Below are 23,012 nucleotides of genomic sequence, written 5' to 3'. Positions count from 1 at the left end.
CACATGAGAAAGCAGTCGATTATTGGTACTCGTTGCTTGGATACCGAAGAGGAGAAACCTAGGCCCAGGACGGGTGGGGCTGAGTACCACTTTAAGAATCCTACAATGCATTTCTAGGCAACTCGCAGACCGATCCGTAGTACTATAAAGTCATGGAGGGGGGCCCAAATTAAACTCTAGGATTTGAAATTCTGACATTCAGATTCTTCTTTTCTTCCCCTCCAAAGCCCTAAGATCTGGTCATTATGTCTGACGAGGGTGTCACAAGCAGAGCACCTGCTGAGGATCTCACAAGCCGATCATACGGTATGTAAAAGAATAAAAACACTCCTGATTCATTTTGAGAGCTACAGGATTGAGCATGTGTTCTTCTACACGTTCCTTATATGCAATTGTACTCGACAAGGCGCGAGACGAGTACTGTAAAATACACATCGCTAATTATCCGTCGTTACTAGATTATATCATCTGTGGTGGTGGCACAGCAGGTTTGGCCGTCGCATCTCGTCTTAGTGAAGACGAAAATGTCACCGTTGCGGTCCTCGAAGCTGGGGGCAATGCGCTAAACGATTTGCTTGTTGATGCCCCAAGCATGTACACGCAGACCTGGGGGAACCCAAATTATGATTGGGACTACAAGACAGTGCCCCAGGTATGTCAAGTCTTTCCGAAACCAATTCCACTTACTGACTTCCGTGATAGAAAGGGACCGCGGGTCGAGTTCATGGCTGGATCCGTGGCAAAGTTCTAGGTGGCAGCAGCGCTGTCAATTACGGCATGTTCAGGTAGTTTCCGAGCACATCCTGATGATATATTCATACACTATTCTTGCTGACGTATTCATTAGCATGGCCTCCAAGCAGGACCTGGACAACTGGGGAGAACTTGGCAACAAGGGTTGGTCTTTTGAAGACCTCAAGCCTTACTACCGCAAATTCGAAACCTACCACCCGGCTTCCGAGGCCTATGGCGAAAAAATAGACAACAAATACCTCGACAAGTCTTTGCGCGGAACATCAGGTCCAATTCATGTTAGTCGTTTGCGAAAAGCCTTGTTCAATCTTCTTCCATGGCTGACTAGTGATAGATAAGCTTTGCGGAAACCGACGTTACTTGGAGCCAGGACATGTGGCCCAAGACTATAATCAACGCAGGATACCTACCTGCCAATGATCCTCGCGTTGGTTCCTCCATTGGCGGCTTCAATCAGCTGTGCACTATTGATCCTAGGCACAACAGACGAAGCTACTCTGCAAGAGACTACTATGAACCGGCCAAGGATCGACCCAATTTGTTTCTCTTGACCCACGCACTCGTATCCAAGATTGAACTGGAGAAAAATGCCGACACTGTCAAGGCCACCGGTGTTCAGTTCACAGTCGACGGCTCGCCATTTACAGTCAAGGCAAACAGGGAAGTCATTATTTGCGGAGGCGTCGTCAACTCTCCCCAAATCCTCGAGCTCTCTGGTATCGGATCGCCCGACGTACTCCAAAAAGCCGGTGTAGAAGTGATTGTAGATCTACCTGGAGTTGGCGACAACCTATGCGATCATTCAGCAACAGCCGTCGTTCTCGTAAGCACAATGCCATCTCCATCCCTATCTCAAACATGGTGAAATCCAAGCCCCCCAACTAACCTTCTCCCAAAGGGCGTCAAAGACGAATACCCCACCGCCGAAGCCCTCTTCCGCGACCCAACCCTCACCCAACAAGCCCTCGAAGCCTACCTAACCCACAAATCCGGTCCCTTCGCCGCAGGCCCCACAACAGCCGGCTTCGCCTCTCTCCAAAAAGTATCCCCAGACCTTTCAAACCCCCAATCCCACATCGACTCCCTCCTCGCCTCCACCACCACCAGCGACCCCGCAGGCCGCGACCCCCTCACCGCCCGCCAACTCCTCAACCCAAAGGAAGCCGTATGCCAATTAGTCTTCCTACCCCTAGGCATAAATACCTACCGCCCCGAAAACGCAAACCAGCTTCTCCCCTGCGAGGACCCCGGCATGTGGGCCACCCTCGGCGTCTGCAGCACGCGCTCCTTTTCCCGCGGCAGCACGCACATTACCTCTTCGAACCCCGAAGCATATCCCGCCATCGATCCAGCGTACTTTGCGCACCCCCTCGATATCGATCTCATGGCGCGCTCCGTAATGCACGCGCTGTCGTTTGCGGATGTAGAGCCTTTGAAGCAGATTTTCAAGCGTGATGAAAAGGGAGGATTGGTGGTGCCGCAGAATGCGTCGGGTCCGTTGCCGAGGGATGTTGAGGAGGCCAAGGAGTGGGTGCAGAAGAATACGGTGACCGAGTATCATCCTGTGGGTACTTGTGCTATGTTGCCGAGGGAGAAGGGTGGGGTTGTGGATGAAGAGCTGAGAGTGTATGGGGTGCAGGGACTGCGTGTTGTGGATGCCAGTATTTTTCCGTTGCATGTACAGGGCAATATTGTTAGTCTAGTGTATGCGATTGCGGAGAAGGCGGCGGACATGATTCGAGGGAGGAGGAGACGCCCTGATTCGGGACACTGGGCGTGAGATTACAGGATTCTTTGCTTTGGTAAAGGAAAGTCTGATCATGAATGTGTAGATGAAGTTTTTCATTCGGTATAATGCAAGACTGTCATGTCTTACGTAACAAGGAGACAAACATGACTGAGATTAAAAGTACTCTCTCCTCTAATGTGATTTTTTCCCATCCATAACGCCCATACCCCCCTACCATTTGATATCCTTCTTGAAAATAGGCACCTCTTCAAAGTTATCCACAGCCCACTTCACCTTGCCATCCCCTGTAACCCATGCACCCTCGTCACTAGCATCCAATCCCATATTCTCATTCTCACTAATGTCGTTCTTACTCACGCCAATAGGATCTTTCGCTAGCCAAACAACCGGCGTCTTGCTCGAATAAGCTGGATGGAGGTACGCCTTCTTGACTTCGTCGTCGTTGTATTCGGGCTCTTCGTCGTCGAAATCACCGTCACGGACCCAGCTTTTCATAGCTGTATGGCTGGCGAATACATGTGGTTGTAAGAAGCGCGCAAGGGGTGATATGACCTTTGGTGGCACGCGCGTTCGTTCACTTATACGAGCAACTCTTGACTCTGCATGTTGCAACGCATCTGACTCGCCCTCTTCTGCTGAGGAGAGTAGGGGCGACTGTTCATCGTCTTCCGATTCGAGGGCAAGGTCCGCAGGAAGGTACTGCTCCAGTGGGGCAAAGTAGCGATTGGTGGTGTAGTTGAATATGGCCGTGGCAATAAGCAGTAGCACAAGCATGAGCAAAGGACCCCTGGCATTGCGCAAGCTAAAGATGCCAATGAGGCAAAGCTCGGCAATGTATATCCCCGTAAGAATATGTTGGAGGGAAAGCGTGTAGGCATGTCCTTTGGTATCGATCTTTGGCTGCACAGTGTAAAGCAGTTGGTATCGGTAGCTCCAGTAGAAAATGGCGAGGCCGATGGCAGCAAAGCCAAGCACAAGAGGAGCGATGCAAGAGTACGCAATTGCTACAAACGATTAGTTGAACCGCAGCCCAGAAGGATCTCTTGCTCACATACCAATAATCACGAAGTTGACATATTTCGGAAACAGCTTGCCCCAAGCCATACCCCTCAATGTCGTATATGTCTTGTACTTTTGGCGAGGTGTCTTGTCAATAAACTTATCATAGAAGATGTAGAAAAGGACGTCAGAGTAGTTCAAGATGTTACTCGGGGCATTTGTCAAGGCCTGTACGACAAAGTACGTGAGGTAGGTATTTGATGCCCTAGGAAGACGCTCCGCTAGAAGTTGAGGTACTGAGCTTGGATCTTGTGCAATCTGAGATGCTGCTGCAGCAGCTCCAGACGATAACGTGGTGATAAGGAAGACTTGAAGTACTTGGAAGACATAGTGCCATTTCAGTACCTTGAGTTCAATCACAGACTTTGTAGGGTCTCCGAAAGTCGTGAAAATGTCTGAAATGGTAAGTATCATCCAATAACCTTTCACAAGGGAACTTACACCTGAAGATATCTGGCACCCATCGGGCCAGAGCGCTCAGCAACAACGGGGGAATCAGGCCGCTCAGGAGGCTCATGATGGAGGGCGGTAGTTTGTTGAGGAATGCAAGCCATTTAAAGTTCTCAGCCAAATACTGAATGTTGGAGATAGCACCCACGATTGACACAGGAATGGACCAGAATATGATGGTGGCGATGACTAGGGATAGCGCGATGCCGCTTTGTGATATACGGCGAGCGGGTGGCAGCACCAGATTAGACCAAACGACTTCGCTAGGCACCGTCCCTACAAATCGAGGTGTAAGAGAAAGAATGTCGGCGGATGCAATTTGTTGATATGCTCGCTGGGCTGCAGGTTGTGTGCGGAACTCGACGAATACCGCTGCTGCTCCACCAAGATTTCCAGCAGTCTCGTTCGATTCACGAGCTTTCTGTACCTCATCCTCTTTCTCCTTGATCTGGTCTCGATAGTAGTTGATGCTGTCAACCTCCTTACCAACAACTGGTGTCTTCGACTTATGGGTAGGTCTAAGTGACTTTTTCATCTGCTTTGGCAGCTGTTCGTATTTGATGTTGCCATTGTGGCTTTTCTTGACTTCCTTGTTGATGTTCAGAATATACGACAGCTCAGCACTTTCTAACTTCTCAACTTTCGAGTCCCTTTCAGAGACCAGAGATACAAGCTTATCGCCTTTGGTAACTGGCCAAATTCTGACTGCATCGTCACCAAAGAATCGCTGCATGTTGGCTTCATCGAGAGCTGCAGTAGGCGCTGAGAGGTAAAGAACAGTGCGTGAGGATAGTCTCTTTGCGTTGGTCTTCGACAGGTTCCACGCTTGTCGCAACCCTATGAGCCATAGTCGCTCGCGCGCAACCGTGAACATGACGAAGCTGAAGAAAATCCAAGCAACGATGGCATGAGCGTACAAGTGGTTCTTGTCCTTGACATTGCCAATACCAAGGCGATTCAGCTCCTTTGACCTGCCACCACCTGTCCAGTTCGCCGGCATAAGAATCGGCCAGGTAATAGCGGCACCGACAACGCAGATGAAGATCAACGTCCGCAGGAAGCGAAGGAACAAGTACGAATCGAGCGACTGATGATACAGCACAAACTTGTCAGGGAGTGTCCGGTAAGTGCGAACCCAGTCAAAGTAACCTGGTGATTTTTGACATGGCGTACGGTGCTTTTCTTCAACGGTCCCAACGTATGTTCTTGGAGAGTAGATCTTGGGGAAGCTCGGCCTGATGAAGATGAAGATGACTACGTATAGAACGGCAACCACGGCTGTAGGGACAAAAGCCGCAGCAAGTGCCGCGAACGAAGACAGACCCTTGGACTTCAGCAACACGTCGAGTCAGTAAGAGTCATATCAAGTAAACGCTGGGTGTAGTCGTAAACACGTACCGACTGAGCATGACTGCTCTCGCTGCCTTGGGCGACAAACACCTTCTGGAGATCCATCACGGCAGCTTGGATGTCGATACAAAATTAAGATCAGTAACAGGTCATGGCCGGAACCTTTCGTATACGGAGATTGGCGGAAGCGCGGGGAGCGTAGCTTGGGTAGCTTGGAACTTTTTGCAGTGTGTTGGTTTAGTGTTGTGAAGAAGATGGGCGCCTGTCAGGAAAGCGGGACAATGACGTAGACGCGACTAGGAGGCGGCGCGATGCCACCAAGGCACGTGCAAGACACCCCCTGAAACGCCAACCAGACATAGTAAAGATAGGGTTCCCAGCATTCGATTGCGTTATCATCCCAGTACAGGATCATTAACCTTGCAGTAGTTGTACTTACTATACGCAGGATGTATTTCCGTATTTTGTCTTACTCGCTAACCCTATACAATACGTCGGAACTAAATCGTGCTATAACACAGAGATATTGGGATGGCTAATTACAAGACTATATATATCGCAGCTTAAAACAAAGTCTAAGAAATAATCAATCGGTGTATATACATGTACAGCATTATATACACAGTCTGGTATCTGTAAGATCCAACCCTAAATAAAAGGCAACCTAGTATTCAAACGCCGGATGCACGAGTAACAAAAGAAAAATTCAACCGCCTAGTAAATGCAATACGATTTAGGGTATGTTTAAAGCCATAACAGCCATTTGACAACGCTCCAACCGACACCAAAGACGCGCTTCACCGATCCAACAAGGACAACGGTGAGCCACAGGCACCACATGAGGCCGACGAGCGCCCACTCTACCAGCATCCAGCCAAAGCCCCGCATCCATCTCATTCGGCGCTTCCGTGCTCTGATCATGCGGTCAATCTCGTCGGTGATTTGCTTGACTTGGAGTGATCCCTGGCCAGATACTTCGCTCGTGACACGCACGGCTTTGTCGCCGCCTTCCAAGATACGAGGCATAAGATCTGAATCCACAGTCGATTGCAAAGTAGATATTTGCCTCGTCAGCTGTTGAATAGCCTTGTTACGGAAGGTTTCGAGAGTTGATTGCAAAGCTTTAGTAGAAGCCTCGAGATCTTTGACCAATATGCGTGCAGCCAAAACGTGTTCTTGCGTGCGCGGAACGGGATACAGTTTCGTGTTTGTCAAATCAGCTGCGCGTACGAGGAAATCAGCAGGTGGGTTTCGTGTAGCGTGGGCGCGGCGCACGATTTCGTTTGCTTTGACACCAGAGCAGAGGAACAATGCGCGAACACGAGCAATGTCTGCTTGTGTGATGATGTCTGCCTTAGTCTTACGGTCAACGGCTTGATCATCGCCGTCGGCAATGCTCCAATGTCTTCCACTCAGTCCTGGTCTCGAACCACTGGCTTTCCTGTCCTGCGCATTCCTCAGGCCAGCAGCAGGGAGGCCGCCTGTATCACTATGGTGGGCAAGCGATTCTTCAAGTTGTTCTTGACTGTTATTTGGGCCGAGAGTGACGGAGCCCTGAGAAGAACGATCGGATATTGTGCTTAAATCCATACGTGGGGGCAAAAGTCGATCAATACGAGGGGAATGGCTGCCCTTCTGGTCTCGAGTCTGACGTGAAATGTGATGTTCTTCGTCAGAATCTTCATTATCAATGGCGTGAACAGGGCGGAACGATGGAAGGTCGAGACGGCTACGGTCCTTTTGGAAAGAAGTTCTGCTGCCCTCCGTGCCCCCTGTATTTGTACGAGCCATCGATGGTCGTTTGCTCTGTTTAGCTCGAGCAGAGCCATTGTCATCGTCAAACTCTACCGGGTTGCTGTCAGACATGGTGTCCGAATCAGAATCGTCCGCTCGATCACGTCTGAAGATGATATCTCCAACTTTTGTGCCCTCATGCTTGACGCCCTTGAAGAATCGTGTAACAGCAGACTGTGGCTCCTGGGCCTCTCTGCGACGTAGCTTGTCTGGGCTGGGCAAACTACTGACACTGTCGTTCTTCCGATGACCCAGGAGGTTCATTACAGCACCTGGCGCGGCCAGTATTGCTGTTCCAACATGTTTGTCATCTGCAGCCTCTCCGCTATTCTGATGAGATTTCCCCTTCCTGTCTGTGCCAGAGGAGCCTGGCCGTCCCTCATGCTGGCTTTCCTCACTGTGGTCGTGTGAGTGGAAAATGTTGTTAAACTTGTGTCGCTTAGGTTTTCTCGTCTGCGAATTGGATCGGCTTTGTGGTGGCGAGGCTTCGCTGCCAATGTATGGAAATCGTTTGGTAAGGGGTGTGTTTGGAGCAGTACTGTCTTGCTGCTCATGTGAAGACCGTGGCTCGGCATCGTCACTAGACAAATTCAGAGGTTTGCGTGGCGTAGGCGAAATCTTGAAGTTGCCGTGATCCTTGAGATACGAAAAACCGTTTGAAAACCGTGGGACATCTAGTGAGTCCCGAGTGGGCTTCTCATCCATTGCGACATCTCCGTTACGACCCCACTTGTCGGGTGTGTTGGGCGACATAGCCAATGGTGATTTGGCCTGGAGCTCTTTGGCCTGCTGCTCCAAAAGCAGAGCAAGCGGTCCGGTGTTGTGTTCTGGGTCCGTAGCCACACGGGTCTTGCGCCTCTTTGTGTCAGACTCTGACCCAGAGCTATCAGGCTCGTCATGGTTCCGTAACCTTGAACCTCTTCTGGAGTGCTTCCCGCCCCTGGGGCTATCTGTGCGAAGCGCTGGAAGCAATCTTCGCTTACGTCCGCGCTCACTTGCTTTGTCACTTTCATCACCCGTTGTATGATCAAGTGCAATTGCAGGCAATGCATCAGCCCAGCTCTTTCCTCGCTTGTCGCCGAATTCTTTGCTAGCACGCGTTTGGAGGGAATCTCTAGGCTGTGCCTCCTTGGGGGGAAATATTTTTTGGCCACGCCGGTTTTCCACAAGTGTCTTGTTGTCGCCCTGCTCTAGCCAGTGCGCATCCGCAAGCAGTTCTTCTGGGGTGAAGAACCAGCCCTTGTGCGGCCTTGGAGGCTTGGTGGGTGGAGCGGCGACTTCATGATCTTGGTGAATCTTGGGCAAGTGCACGGCATCATTTCGACGGTAACCAACACTTTTGGCCTGCTGCTCGATCTGGTCAACCCAATGGCGCACCTGCTCAACGTCCTCAAACTCTTCTGGGGTATGATCCAGAACTACACGCTCGCGAGCTCTGATACGGCGATTACGGATGAACTGTAGGGGGTTGTAGGCCCGGCCGAGATCGTGTTGTTTGCCAGCATGCGATGGCGTACGGGTGAGATGCGCTTGGGGACTGCCTGGAGAGCTGCTTGACGTGAAGATGAAGTTGCCTGGAGCACAGGCGTCAGGCTTTAGGGGTGGGAGGAAATCCAGTAGGCGCATATACTCCATTTGAAGCTCGATATATGCCTTAGCCTTGTTTACTCGCGCAAGTGTAGAAGCAGATGGATGGATAGACTGTGAGCCTGGAAACGCCATCGAACCACTCCCCTGCATGGACGTAGACATGTGCCGCGACGGGGAGCCTCTACCACCCATCGGAGATATGTTCCTCGAGACTCGTCGTTGCTCGTTGAGGTAGTGTCTTAGACTGCCGCCAGCAGCATAGTTGGCAAAACTACCCTCACGTTGCGACCCCGATGCAGCGCGCGGCTGAGATGCAAGAAGCTGGCCAGTACTGATGTTTCTGCGCCGGCTCTCGCTGAGGTTAAGAGCCATGTGTACGAGGTGGGTGGGGTCGATGGCCTGCCGCGCTGGCTCTGTCCGGGGCGAAGGGTCTCTGTCGTGGCTTACAGACGGCATCTGGTGTATGGTCCGCCTAGTCCTGTCCGTGTTCATGTCGTCGCCGCGGTGTTCTCGAGATGCGCCCATCATGGAACTTCGCTTGTTCTCGTGTGTTGCCTGGTGTCGCGAGTTGCGCTTGCCTTTCGAGTCGTCGGCGCCATGAGCATCGCGATGGCCATGGCGCTGTCGAGGGCCGCTAGGAAAGGTCGAGTCGAGGAGAAAGCCGCCACTTCGTCGTGGGCGCTGCTTGCGCTGAGCAGAGTCGTCGTTGTCGCCGCTCGTCATGGCTATTCCCAGGCCATGTAGTGCACCATTGCTGGGTCGTGAATCCTGGCTCCGCCGTGGCGAGGAGCTTCCTTCGCCATTGTCAGTATTCGCGCCCGCATTGCTGGCAATGTAAGTGTTTGACGAAGCCGTCCAGCGGTCCGAGTCTCCAGAAGGACGGCCATGGCTAGACGGCGCCGACATGTCGTGGGGTTGCGGCTTCGGCTTCGGTTGGGTCACCTGGGGCGGCCAGGGGGCGAGTGCATGGCGATGACGACGGCTGCGCGGCGCAGAGACGGCCGGTGTGATGCTTGTTTGGCGGGCAGTCGATATGGGCGACTGGCGATGCAGTTGTAAATCCTACGCAGCAAGTGGAGCGCACACCATGTCACATGTGGGGTGGGTTGGGACGACGCAATCCTCGTGGCCGAAGACGACGACGTCCTGTCCTGTAATTACGCTGGAATTCATAGTACCCGTACCGTCGCTTGTTGCCCCCTGTCGTCCACCCCCATCGTCCGCGGGTGGGTCCATGGCTGCTCAAGCCCTATTCCACCATGCTTTCTCTTGTCCGGTCCTGCTGTTGTTGAATGGCATCGCGCAAACTTTTGCTGCAATTTACACTTTTCGTCAGCCACACGATTGTTGACGTCACCGTGTCGCTGCGATGCTGACTGCAGACCCTAGCTCTAGCAGGCTGCTTCCACCAAAACCAAGCATCAGATCAGACACCCCATCGCTTTCGTGTCTTCTGTGTAGAACGAGAACAAGATGCTGGATTGCATGTGCCTTGGCGACCCAGTGCTACGGCATCAATACTCGACCCACCAGCAAGTCTACGTCAAACGTCCCGTAGCTGCCATGCTTCATCGGCCAACACCCAAGTCCTGCACCTGCACACTATGAAACCACGCATTGGCCATTTCCAACAGAAACCGAGGCAAAGTACTTACTTATCCCTGGCGAGTCAACATTGTTCCAACGGCTCCATAGCTATTGGATGGCACATTTAGTTATCAAAAAAATCACCGTCTGCGTCAAAGCGTATTGGCCAGGTTACATTCATAATGGCTAAATACTTGCGCAAACCCACTCTGTCCCATGCCGAGCCTCAAATACAGAGAGGGCAATGGGCTTTGTCAAAAGCATGGTCAACCTGAAAATACCACAGTGCAGATCAGGTACACCTGATGAAAAAAACATGCGACTATCTTGCACAGGAGAGTGGTGTGAGGAGCACACCTTTGCGTTCGAGAGCTTTGATCGAGCTTCGACGGGCCTACCCGGTGCTAACGATTGACAGCCAGGGCCCCCAATGAACCCTTGTGTTTCAATTTCAATCTCCCAACCACAGCAAGCTAGACCCGCCCCAGGACACTTGTCGCACGCTCAGCTCATGTCTTTCAAGACAACGAGACTGCTGCACTGTATTCCGGTATCTGCGTGGATCGCCATGGTGCATCTCACACCGTGTTGAGGGCTGCTTGGCTCTCGCTTTCGTAGCCTGACAGTGAGACGGAGGCTGAGGCTGAGCAAAAGTACATCTACTGACTGCTTGGGTGAGCCGACAATCAACACGGCATAATACTGAGTGGAAATTTGGTGCAGATAAACTTCACATGGACGCAAAAATAGACCCTTGTCCCCAACCACCCGCTTTCACATGATGGGTGAGTAACCAGATACCACAGTACTAGGTCTGTAGCGAGGTCTCGACGCCTCTGCGAGGGTTACGGTTGAATGGCCTTTTTATCGGTGTCGAGTGAGAATCCTTCAGACATGAAACACTGGGTCCGGTCAAGTACCAGCTACAGAAGAGCTTACCAATTGATAAGCGTCTTCTCGCACCTTTGGCCCGGCTACGGCGTGTGGAGCACGGGGCGGGGAAAAGGCTGACATGTCGCGAGCTGAGCCTGTCAGGGTCGCACTGCGAAGGCGCCATAGGATTGTCAGATGAATGTCGCTGGTAGTGCTGAGCCGACGAGGACAAGAGGCCAAGAAGGTTTCGATGGGAGCAACCGTTTGCAAAGACACGATCGGTGCCTCGCGATCAGCGTTGTCTGGTAGGGAGCCAATATGGTACCGCATGCCTGGGTGGGTGGTGTGGTGTGCTATGGGTCGAGACGGTGAAATAAGGTTTCGTGGCAGGTGGACGTCAGCCTCGGATCAGCTAGCCAACCGGTCTTACCTGTACGCCCATTTCCCATTCTCCGTAACCAAGTCCAGAATGACGGCGAACGAGCCAGGCGCATGCGAGGCGGGAGATCAATGAGCGGGCTAGCCCATCAGCCCTGTCTTCGTATACCCAGATTACGCTCCACCAGGACGGCTATCTCTCTCATCAGCCAGGCGGGTAAGCCATGGCAGCATACAGCCAGCATAAGAGGCGGCGTCTCAGAGGGGCCACGCAAGCGTGAGGTTGCAGGGACGAGGTGCGTCGCGGGCGTGCAGGCCAGTGTTTTCCCAGCTGGAGTGGAGGCTTGGTGATGGGACGCATTGGATCGTGGATCGGCACGTCTGCGTAAAACAAACCAGACCCCTCCGGCCGCTGATTCGCCGCTGCCCCCGGCTCCGCTTAGGCTGGCAGAGAGGCGGACTGTTCCACTACTCGGACGCGGCAAGGCTGAAGAGTAAACGGGCGAGTCAAAACAGGGCCGGGTGCTGATGGTCGCCATGTCAGAAGCACCCCTCCTCCATGGGCGCAGTGCCGTCACAGTGACAGTGCGTCTGGTGTTGGGGCGGCCACGGCCACCATGCCATAAAACCATGGCAGGAGGAGGAAGAGGAGCATGTGTGTATACAGTAGAGTGCAGGTACTGTATAGCTTTGTCTCGTGAAATTCGGCTCAAGGCCAGGAGCGCATCCAAATAGGAAAAGCATGACCGGGCTAGCGACCACAGCCAGCCTGCCCTCTGCCCCGGTAAGCAACCAAGCAAGCAAGCCTGTGCCCGCAACCCTTTGCGACTCTTGGACTCGCCGTTCGCTGCGATACCCGGCATGATCCGAGCAAGGTTTGGACGGCATTCCCTCATTTCTTTTTTCATTATCTCGACCGACTGGCCTGGAAACCGGTCGAGCTGTACGCGGCAGGCCGGGTTGATTCGCCCTCTACCAAGGCATGTCGTTCAACCTGAAGGCCATGTCCAATAAGCTCCCGGCTCGCCAGCTTGCCGCTTATGGCGTGGCTTGCAGCTCAAGGTTCACCCACTCACGAAGGGAAACGAGGCTGACTGCGCCATTCCAGCCTTGTGCGCGCACTCCGCTGGGCCCAGCAAAAATCGGGATATCTTGTTGCCTGGCCCCCGCGTTGTCCAAGGCCGTCTTGGAGGCACGTCGCGAGCACCCCAGCTGTTCACTCGACACTGCAGACTGCCTAATCCTGTCCGATTTAGCTGCCGTTAGACCTACGGCGCCCGCCCCACCAAGCATTCCAGCCCAGCTCCCACCTTGCTCGCTTTTGGGACGGAACAGGACGGTTCCGCAGTCTCCCAGCCGTCTGAATCCCCTAGCATATCATCATCATCATCAACAACAAAGTATATGCCGCCATCAAGAACCCGGGCAAGAATGAAAGCAGGAGCGCCGCCAAAGACTCCCACAACGACTACCACTACCAGCGCTAGCGAAGCAGTAGAGCCCTCTCCAGTCTCAAGGGAAACCGTCGTGACAGCTCCTGCCGTTGACACCACCCCCAGCACTTCTCCTGCATTTGGACCCAGCTCAAAGACGCCGTCTCGCAGAGTATTGCGACTCAAGTGTCCGGTATGCTCCGACTATCCCGACGGCTTCCGCAGCGAGCATGAGCTGCGGCGCCATACCAACCGCGTCCATAAGAAGGTGCGCAAGGTCTGGGTGACCATTGACACCTCGCCGGATAAGTCATTCCTCGCAAACTGCAAAGCCTGCCAGACTGGAAAACGATATAATGAATGCTACAATGCCGCAAGCCACCTCCGGCGCATGCATTTCCATCCCCATAAACGTGGTGAGAGAAAAATGACGGCAGCAGAAGCTCGACGCGGCGGTAAGCCTGGCGACTTGGACCCTCCCATGGACGTACTAAAAGCAAATTGGCTACGAGAGGTGGACGAGGTATTGGACGATGGAAATGAGCCAGCTGAGGAAGACGCTCCCAACGCATCCTTGTCACCGCCCCAGATGGTGTCGCCGCAGCCGCAGCAACAGTCCGCGTCCAACAAGTCGGATGGTCAAGCACCACCTACGCCAACTACGCCCTCCACTCGATCAATGGCGATAGACAGCATCGTGGATAAGGTGGACGCATCCTGAGCACCAAATGCCCAAACTAGGTGGCGCACCGACCGAAGCATTCAGAGACGGAGGTCTACGACAGGGGGCCTTGCCGAGAAGATAACTATCAGGCACGCTCGTTGCAATGCGTCTTCTCATCAGACGTCTCTTGGCAGACGGAGCAGCTACCTTGGTCGAAGAGGAAAGGCAGGAATGCGAGGTCATGTTACTCAGTCGCACTCTGCAACCCACTGGACTAGGCCAAGAGATATTGGGTCGTTTGTCGGGTCAGTGTTCAAGTCGCTCCTCTGCGAAAAGTGTTTTGATGTTCAAGGCGTCGAGGTGTTGAAAGGGACGACTAAGTATAGGGAGCATGTCGGGACGGGCCAGGCCTCCCAGTCAAGGCCTCCAATGGCGTTTGTGCGTGTAGCCTGAAGCCGCGAGTTTGTGTGTTCTAGGACAGGGCCCTGAATGTGAAAATGTTAGTCTTTACGTATGTTTGCGTCATGCATGTGGTGGTAGTGGCGACAAGAGCACCATGTCATCCAAGTTGGCGATGAAGAGGCGTGCGAGGGCGAAAGTGGCCATTTGTGCAGGTATTCCAGACCTTGGAAGAAAGGTGCACAAGGCTCGTCTGGTTCAGAGGACAGATGATGTGAAGTGCAATTAAGACATATGTCGATCAACGATGGGGTAGTGGCGGGTCGGTACTCCCGTCAAATGGGGCTCGTGCGCAACAATTTGTCTGCTGCAATGTCGGCCAGGATGTGCTGCTTCGCTGTTCCATAGCCCTACTCATGCAATATCAGCAGACTGCAATGGCCCTGCCGCCTACGAATCACATACGCTATACGGGCCCTTCTTGCTGCACGGAAAGCGCGTGCCGTCTGCGGTAAAAAATACCGTAGATTAACAAGTAGCGTGCGGCGTGGGGAGGGGCGCATGCAAGCAAGCGATGGCCTTCCGACGAGCATACGGTAACTATGTCAACCTGGGCAAACTGTACAGCATTCCGCCTTGGGGCATCGTACCACCCTATGGCCTAGTCAGGCCACAAAGTAACTCTGTGAATCTTGGCAATCTGTACTCGCGCGCCCAATCCAAGTGTCCTTCGGGCTGGGCCTACTTTGAAGATGGCTCCGTCTTCATCCTGCCCTTTGGATGGTGCGCCCACGATGTCTTCGAGTCGCGCATGAAAATTGCTGCGCACTTTGTCAATGGCCCTACGCCAAGGATGCAGCAGGTGCGGGCCAAGAATTCGGATATGAAGCGCTTCATCGTCATCAAGTAAGTCGGGCGGGTACGGCTGTGTTTTTGACAAGGCGAATACGCTGACTGGAGCCCTTCAGCAAGGACGGTATCCAAATACGCAACAATACGCTTCGTATCCTAGCTCGCAATGCTCAAGAAGGACAAAGAGTATCTGTCGTTGATCCACCATTTGAAAACGTCGAATTAAGCCTTGATCCTACCGGGAGCCACCCAGTTTCGGCCCGCTTCAGTGATGCTCCGCAGTTGAGGTACGAATACCGCCTACAGAATAGTCAGGCGTTGGAGACCTTTCGAGGCACACTGGTTGGCGGTATTCTACAACCTAATGTGCGTCTGGGGAACGGTCTGCGCCTATCGAATAAACCTGAGATGTTGAAACCGCAAATAACTGCTAAGAGGCGGGCACGGAATCAGGAAGCCAGGAGACTTGACGAAAGCGGGTATCAACCATTGAAGTCACCCGTGAAGCAACCGCATCAGTTGAACGTGCCGTCTTCGAGAGAGCGAACACCATCTGGGCGCCTGGGGAAGTCGACGCTGCCACCACGAAGGAACCCCCGAGATCTCGACCTTGAGCGTCGAGAAGCTCAAATATCAAAGAGAGAGCAGGAAATCATACAGTTGCAGCAGCAGCTACTCCAGACCATGCAAGCTCAAAGTATCAAATCAAACCAAGACAAAATACATGGAAAGCAAACACACGACTCACCTGACCCCTCGACCGACGCAAAACTCGCGGTTATCGAAGCAAGAGAACGAGCACTCGAGCAAAAAGAAGAGCTTCTGCGATATAAACGTAAGACCTGGCTTCTAGAGCAAAAACTCGCGCAAGTCACTGCTCGTTCTCCGCCTCGTCGTGAATTTCGTGGAACAGAAGCGGGCGCACGAGAGCGTGATGAAGATGTCCCACCCAACATTGAACTGGACAAAGGAGAAGATCTGGACTCGGGATTTGCTGGTGCGAATCAAAGTCGGCCTAGGGGTTATAATCTTGATGATACGACACCGCCGGAGGCTCTCGAGAGACTGAGATCGGGTGTCCAGTTACCTACGAGGAGGATGATGATGGTGGGTAGGGAGACTCGACGGCGATGATGTGATCCGTGGAGCCTTGTATCTCAAAAGTTACAGCTTTTGGCTTATTCAGGAGTAAAGACTCACAAGGAAAGCCACATCTTGCCACGACCGCGTTCAGCCTTTTGAAACCCCTGAAAGAATCGATCCATGTTGTTAGCTCGCTTGCTAGACATGGAAAAAGGAGAAGGAACGTCGAAAATAGCCGGGGAATGTATCTGGATTAGCTATATGGATGTCATGGAAATAGTACTGTATCATGTATATCTCAACTCTCACATAACGATACCCTGTCAATAAATAAGTAACAACATCAAGATAACTCCATCTCCTCGTCATATGCGCGACCTCACCACCTGCCATTCCCTTTTCCTCTTCAATTCAAGCTCCTACTATGTACCATACCTATCACATGCTTATATCTCAAACCACCGCAAACTCACCACAAACCCACCCCTCCACCCAGAAAAAAACAACACCTCCAATTCCAGCCCCCAATCCACACCGACCTGACTAATCCCTCCCCCCTTTACACCAACACACCCCACTCCCCATCTCCACCCCATCGCGATCTCGACCGCAGCCACAAATCACGCCACTTTTTCTTTCCCTTTTCTTCCCCCCCCCCTCCCCGTCCCTCTAGCCTGAAAAAAGCAAGTCGCAAGACCAAAAAGAGAAAACGGAGGAAAGGAGGAAAGATAAAACGCCGCAAAGGAAAAAAAACAAGAAAGAGAAAGAGAGTGGGTTGGGGGGGAGGAAAGCTAAAAGGGGGATGTGGGTTTTACTGGTTTCGTAAAACACGGGTTTCAGTGTGTGCTTTGGATGGGGTTTGGGTGTTTTGCTTTGCGTTGATGGTTATAAATATCGATATGGGATAGTTTTGTGTGTGTGTCTGTGTTTTTAAAAAAAGAGGAAAAAAAAGAGAGAGAGAGAGAGGTGTGAGAGATGTGGGTAGCACCATTTACTTTGCTAATTTTGATATTGGGTTGGGGGGAAAAAATGGATGAGTAAGATGTATGGCGAAAGAGGGAAAAATAGGTTGGTACTAGGTAATTTTCGGGATTTGCCATCTTGGCCGTCGTGTTTCTTCTTGGTTACTGTGTAGAGTACGGGTGAGGATAGGGTAGGCTTGATTGCGATACAAAAAAAACGACGAAGAAAAGGATGGGAGGGGGTGGAAGAAAGAGACATACGTCTGCGTATAAGACGAATACTTACATAGAGAAAAATTGGTAGCAAGGGCATTATCCCGTTTGTTTATTTTTTTTCTCTTTCTGTCATTTACCCAACTGAGTAATCTGTCTTGAACATGTCGATTGTCGTCCGCGGAGAGCATTCACACAGATACATACACAAACACACATCTTACAGCGGAAATCTCCCCTCGCCGCGGAACTACTAAACCGCGCGCACGAGCAACATTCTCACACGCTACCTACCTTACTACGCTGACTCAGTATAAATTCTCGCTTCATTTTTTTTATTTAGAAAATGGCGAGGAAATACGGTATGTATGTGTGTGGTTCTACGGAGGACTTTTTTCCCTTGTTCGGTCGTTACTTGCCCCTTTTTGAATTGTTGGACTGCAGAGTTGCCCCATGGGGAAACGGGGGGAGGGAGTGAGGATTAGGGTTTCGTGATGTGCGGATGACAATTCGGGGGGGATTGACTGGTGTAAGCTAGACGATCGGTCGTAAGTCGTACTACTCAGTAGGTGTTTTTGGTCGGGGAAGTCGTCGGTGGTCGTCGGTGGTCGGTGATGTTTTTGTCGATGTTACCACTCGGTGGTTGATTTGAGTAAGCTGGGGCGATCGGTGATAGGAGGTAGCGTTGGTTGGTCGGTGGGGCGTTCGGTGGTATTTCTCGTGTAAGCTTTGGCGATCGGTCGTGGCAGGGCGGTATACGGTAGGTTAGGGCGTGGGAAATCGGGGGGTGTGGGGCGGGGAAGGTCGCGGTAATAGTAGGGCTGTAGGGATCGACTGTGCGTGAGATGCTGAACATGCACCATGCCGATTCCACGTGCGTAATTTTTTGCCTTTGCGGGGGTTGTGAGCGGTGATGGGGTGAGATGTGTTGGCCCCTTTCTTTTGATGATGGGTTGATTTTGACTTTCGTGAAGTGCTGGTGATTATGCATACTCGGATGAAGGATATCGAGTTTGAAGTGTTCATGTGTATATTTGAACAAAGGTATTCAGATTCTATGGTACATGGGGTTTCCTACCTCTTGGTAGATATTGTATACGATACAGGTGTTTGCTTAGAAAGGGAAATGAAACAGAGAAATAAACAAGATACGTAGGTTAATAGGGTCCACGCCAGTACATCACTGGTCGCAAGCAAACACCCACCGCAAACTTTTTGGTATACCAGATGACCTCCTTTGAACATTTGAAATTCATACCAATATCATCATGGGTGAATGTGGACGTCGCTCCATTCTTTCGGTGGTGTGCGTCCCAATTCCAATTCTCTGTCGATTGCAGACTCCACTTGCACACTGGTTTCCGTCATGATATTGATTCCATTTGGTGATTGCAATGGCTTCATGATGGAATCTTGCGATCCTGTTCGCGTGACATTCTCGTCATCGTAGTCGGTGGCATCATGGCGTGATCGTGTCATGTAGCTGCGTGTGCGGTGGTGCTCGACTATGCTCGATAGCCTGCCGTTTCCACCTGTGATTGTGATGGTGCATGAGGTGGCGGAAGGCTCCTTGGAGTTCATAGATTGGAGACCGTAGCGCTCGGTATCGCCTGGGCGCACGTTGTTGGTAAGTGTTATAGTGGCGGTCCTGTTGTATTGGCCGGTGCTCAAGTCTCCAGATACCAATACCCGTCTTGTTAGGGCGTACAAAAGTGCATCGATCCACCCACATGATGTGAGGAGGCAGCCCGAGACGACGAAGAAGAGGTCTGGCATAGGCTGACCCGTCATGGCGACCATACGTCCTACAGCAATAGGCAGAGTCAGGATGACGTAGACGGCGGGATACATGACCATGAACTTGGTTGCTCGTGACAGCTTGCTGGTGTCGTTTGCCATGATGCTCTGGATGCGGCCACGCAGATGGAAAAACAGGTGCGCATAGATGATGATGGTGCCAAACTCGACAATGAAGATCCAGAGATAATGTAGCCAGAGGCGTTCGTCTTGATATTCGTGTGACACCCAACACTGTTGCCAGTCAGTTCCACCGTTTCCAAGTCTGGCACCCAAAGAAGACTTACCCATCCTGCAGCGCGAGCAAAGTATCGCTCTTGATGCATTGCTGGTCCCAGCATTGTGAGAAACAGTGCAAAAGACCAAATCAACAAAATCGATATGACGAACCACTTGAATGTCATTTTGTATCCTTTGACCACACCTAGCCAGGTGTGAATAGCGATGGCAAGGACGAAAAAGCCACTTGAAACATCGCCGATGTGGAGGAACCAGGCCTGGACAAAGCACGCCCCAGTAGGAGCGACAATCTTGTTAAGCTTTAACCAATGGAAGGATATGGCAAAAGCAGCCGATTGCTGAAGATCCGCAAGAAGTAGGTTGTAGATGAGAATAACATATTGGTTGTATCCGACATACTGCCTGTAGTGTTTCCGCCAAGACACCATTCGCTGGGTGATGAATGCAAGTAGGGCGGTTACTGATACCAAGCTCATCATGGCGAATACGGCTATAGGAATCAGGCCAGCCTTGTAGACAGGCGTGAGTGGGTCTGGGGCGGGTATGCAGGGTCAGTGTGATTCGAATGACATGGGCGTGTGTATTACGTACCCATGTTGTTGGGAATTGAGCTGTCTTGCTCTCTGGGCGCAAGGGGTTCCAGTCCAGATAGTGTGTCGGCCATGTTGTCGAATGTTGCGTTCTTGATAGGAATGAATTGGCTCGTAATGAGGCAGATAGGTAGGCGTTTCTTAGTTCATGCAAGCACCATGGTCGGTAAGTAGGCAGTGTCCGATTCCTGTGGCAAAACAAGGGGATCTTGTGACTCGGATGTATCCAGTGAACAGCTTTCAGGCGTTTCGACCCACGGGTCGTTCCAGAAGTACGGAGGAGATGCTAGGGTCCCTTTAATGAATGTCGCAATGGATGGAGGAGGTTAGATAGTTGACACCATGCGCTGCCGCGAGGGCAAAGGCGGTTCTTAGCGCTAGAGAAACCTTCCGTCAGATTACCCCGGACAATGGGTCAAGGTGGAGGATGGAAATATCAAATATGGCCCGAAGGCTAGTTGGGTGGAGTCGGGCGCCTTGTTATGGCAATGATAGATAGTCGGGAACAAGGGGACCACCCAATTGACTTCTGAATTGCCGAAACGGACATGCAGGTGGGCCAGCCCTGACATTTAGCACTGGGTCCGCGGGCATTCGATGATCGCCGAAAGCAGCGCGGCACGCTACCTGTGCAGGGGTGAATAGAGCAGAGTTCGCGTTCCTGGGCCACAGCTGTTAGCGGCCGCTCCCTGTCCATCACCTATTCGCATTGATAATCGAGCGCCTGTCCCTTTTTGGGTAGGGCTATGCTGTCCTCAGACGGGGAGCTACATTATCCAGCGAGGCGCCATGTGGCCGTGCTCACCAAGAAAGGTTCCGTGCTGCCGTAGAAGCAATGTTGACATGGTGTGAAGCAATGAGCAAGTGGCAGCATGCCAGCCAGGTGGCGCGACGTTGTTGATCCTGCTGCGACCGGGTTTCACGCGACACGGGATAGGGAATGAACAGCAGTCTGCTACCACGTGGAGCACAGCCCTGACACGGCTGCACATGGCAGCTGGGATGTTCTTGGAGCTCAGTCAGTCAGTCCTGTCTGTGCTGTGCAGAGAGTGGAAGCGAATGAGATGGCCAAGAGCCATACGACAGTCGTATCGATGTGGCACCCGCCCATGGCGTGTAGTTTGTTCTGCAGACTCCATGTTGGTCTTTGATGAGGCGTTGGGACTGTGCCACAGCATGTACGGACCGGTTTCCTTTGAAGCCAACGTCTGGGCGAACGGTGCCGCAAGCCTCGAGGCGTCTCCCTTTTGCCGCGTTGTGTGTTTGTGGGGCGACAGGTTGGTGGCCCGACAAGATTGTGGAGGATGTGCCGCCAGGGGAGGGGCTTTTACCAACTGTGGTCTAGCGACTGACGGCCTAAGGGGAGTGCGCATAGATACATACTAATGCTATGTACTACTGCTTACTAGTAACGGGTTGGGTTGGGTTGGTGTTGGGCCATGGAAAAACAATTGTCCACAATGCGAATCGACGCGGTCCAAATCGGCATGTCGACGCATTGATTGCCGGGGAAAGGCATCGGACACATAGATATCCTGGTCCATTTTCCTGGTACATGCGTACATGCCGACGTGCCCCATGATGGGTTTGACAGCTGTCTCCTAGGTACCGAAACACTCACGATGACTCTCCATGAACGACAGCAGGTCCACTTAGCCGACCGCGCCATCGCGAAGGCCGGACCGCAAGATCGGGCGACATACTTACAGCCAGGGTACATGTGACACAAGCTCGCGTGCAGGTGCTTAAATGCCACAATCAATCTCCAGTAGTTAGCCATAAACTACGGCTGTATCCAGTCGGCACGTACCGGCAAACCAACCAATGGATCCATTCAGAGGAACTTCTGCAATTGTCTCAATGACTCCAGTTTCTACAAAATGACGATCCATCGATTCCGTATACATATATCGGCATCTGGCATCGTTCCTCACATTCGGAAACCGTGGTGCCATCGTTCTGTCGTATTGGAAGAAGACGATCCGCGGAAAGTGTGACACTGCATAACACAGCACACCAATTGGCGCAGGACTTGAAATTCGTACGAGATCAGTGCATCCCTGCTTAAAATCACATCGTCTTGGCCAACCAGGCCACAGGGTTGGCCTAGAGGCGGGATGTGTTGCATCAGCCTTGTAGCAATAGAGTACAGTGCATTGCACCCCAGACTTGGCTTGTCGGAACCAGCATGCTGACTCGGGCTATACGAGTGTTGTTCGCACAACTCACACTCTGTGCCGTCTTGCACCTGCTGGTGGATCCGGACCATCCGAGTGACCAACAGTCAATCTAAGAAGGGCCGAGATATTGTGTCGCTCGAAAGGAAGCCTCTTGTGAGAAATACTTTTACACACTATTTCACCTCGTCGGTTGATATAGGAGAAACGCAACACAAGCTTTCACAGCCTGCTTGAAACTAGTACGCTATGAAGATGCGAAATCAGGGCATGTAGAATAGGACATGGGATGTAAGCTGTTATGCCTTTTCCCTTCGGGGCCACGAATCATTCTTGCTGTCACAGTTGACGATCTCTGCTTACAGCCGTTTACAGTTTATCTGTGACGGACCAAATCTGTGCTTCTTTGACATGTGGAAGCAATTGATGATAGGCAACCGAGAAAAGGAGGTCGAGTGAGGGCAAGGGATATCTCAATGTCTGTTTAGCAGGCTCAGCTGGATCCGATGCCAACTAGTGATGGCTGTACCAGGTGCTCGCGACACCCGATAAACAAGCCATTATTAGCCGGTCAGCCAGCCTTTCCCGCCTGCTTGCTCTTAGTAACAGGACCGAGGGGCTACATCGGAAGGAGTATGCAGATGCGAGACGGATGCAAGTCTTATGCCTAATCTCTCTTCTCAAGACTCGGATATGGAGATATGCCGTCTCCTAACAGCCAAGAGAACTCTTAGCGTAAGAATATGTATGATATTCCTACTCATATGTTTGTCATAATATGGCTTGCGCCACATGCTTCCTACCCAGCAACGAATCAGCCGGTGGAACTTGAGATGTTCTGCATAACGCGACTTGTTTACCGAGGGTCATAGCATTTGTGTACACCAAACCCCAGGCGAAATCCTCTACATCAGCCATCGCTCACATAGCCGCAATGTGAATCTACACATCTAGGTTTGAATACATCTGAACTATTTCAGGGTCATTCAACAGCCTCGCTAATATCTGTGGGGTCCAA

The 23,012-nt window shown here is 52.0% G+C and overlaps 7 protein-coding genes across 7 annotated transcripts; 4 read left to right on the top strand and 3 right to left on the bottom strand.

The window, feature by feature from the left end:
- Positions 1–245: 245 nt before the first annotated feature.
- Positions 246–2,533, top strand: COCCADRAFT_3928 (GMC oxidoreductase; the record flags this gene model as incomplete). Its single annotated transcript, XM_007712747.1, has 6 exons — positions 246–306; positions 459–652; positions 703–785; positions 848–1,031; positions 1,088–1,576; positions 1,652–2,533. 6 exons carry the CDS (start codon positions 246–248, stop codon positions 2,531–2,533), a joined length of 1,893 nt encoding a protein of 630 aa, XP_007710937.1.
- A 180-nt stretch (positions 2,534–2,713) lies between these two features.
- Positions 2,714–9,652, bottom strand: COCCADRAFT_92646 (uncharacterized protein; the record flags this gene model as incomplete). The annotated part of the gene is made up of 5 exons (XM_007712764.1): positions 2,714–3,507; positions 3,559–3,957; positions 4,004–5,342; positions 5,411–5,455; positions 6,227–9,652. 5 exons carry the CDS (start codon positions 9,650–9,652, stop codon positions 2,714–2,716), a joined length of 6,003 nt encoding a protein of 2,000 aa, XP_007710954.1.
- A 463-nt stretch (positions 9,653–10,115) lies between these two features.
- COCCADRAFT_92663 (uncharacterized protein) lies at positions 10,116–10,304 on the top strand (the record flags this gene model as incomplete). The annotated part of the gene is made up of 1 exon (XM_007712763.1): positions 10,116–10,304. The coding sequence occupies one exon, from the start codon at positions 10,116–10,118 to the stop codon at positions 10,302–10,304; it is 189 nt and encodes a 62-aa protein (XP_007710953.1).
- An 874-nt stretch (positions 10,305–11,178) lies between these two features.
- Positions 11,179–11,536, bottom strand: COCCADRAFT_25180 (uncharacterized protein; the record flags this gene model as incomplete). The annotated part of the gene is made up of 2 exons (XM_007712754.1): positions 11,179–11,235; positions 11,273–11,536. The coding sequence occupies 2 exons, from the start codon at positions 11,534–11,536 to the stop codon at positions 11,179–11,181; spliced, it is 321 nt and encodes a 106-aa protein (XP_007710944.1).
- Positions 11,537–13,015: 1,479 nt separating this feature from the next.
- On the top strand, positions 13,016–13,738 carry COCCADRAFT_92735 (uncharacterized protein; the record flags this gene model as incomplete). Its single annotated transcript, XM_007712762.1, has 1 exon — positions 13,016–13,738. The coding sequence occupies one exon, from the start codon at positions 13,016–13,018 to the stop codon at positions 13,736–13,738; it is 723 nt and encodes a 240-aa protein (XP_007710952.1).
- A 916-nt stretch (positions 13,739–14,654) lies between these two features.
- On the top strand, positions 14,655–16,066 carry COCCADRAFT_92764 (uncharacterized protein; the record flags this gene model as incomplete). Its single annotated transcript, XM_007712761.1, has 2 exons — positions 14,655–14,986; positions 15,049–16,066. 2 exons carry the CDS (start codon positions 14,655–14,657, stop codon positions 16,064–16,066), a joined length of 1,350 nt encoding a protein of 449 aa, XP_007710951.1.
- Positions 16,067–18,456: 2,390 nt separating this feature from the next.
- Positions 18,457–19,891, bottom strand: COCCADRAFT_92702 (uncharacterized protein; the record flags this gene model as incomplete). Its single annotated transcript, XM_007712760.1, has 3 exons — positions 18,457–19,221; positions 19,275–19,759; positions 19,819–19,891. The coding sequence occupies 3 exons, from the start codon at positions 19,889–19,891 to the stop codon at positions 18,457–18,459; spliced, it is 1,323 nt and encodes a 440-aa protein (XP_007710950.1).
- Between the last annotated feature and the right edge of the window lie 3,121 nt (positions 19,892–23,012).

The sequence above is a fragment of the Bipolaris zeicola genome, assembly GCF_000523435.1.
Source record: "Bipolaris zeicola 26-R-13 unplaced genomic scaffold scaffold_49, whole genome shotgun sequence".
NCBI classification, from domain to species: Eukaryota; Fungi; Ascomycota; class Dothideomycetes; order Pleosporales; family Pleosporaceae; genus Bipolaris; species Bipolaris zeicola.
This window is presented reverse-complemented; position numbering and strand designations above follow the sequence as displayed.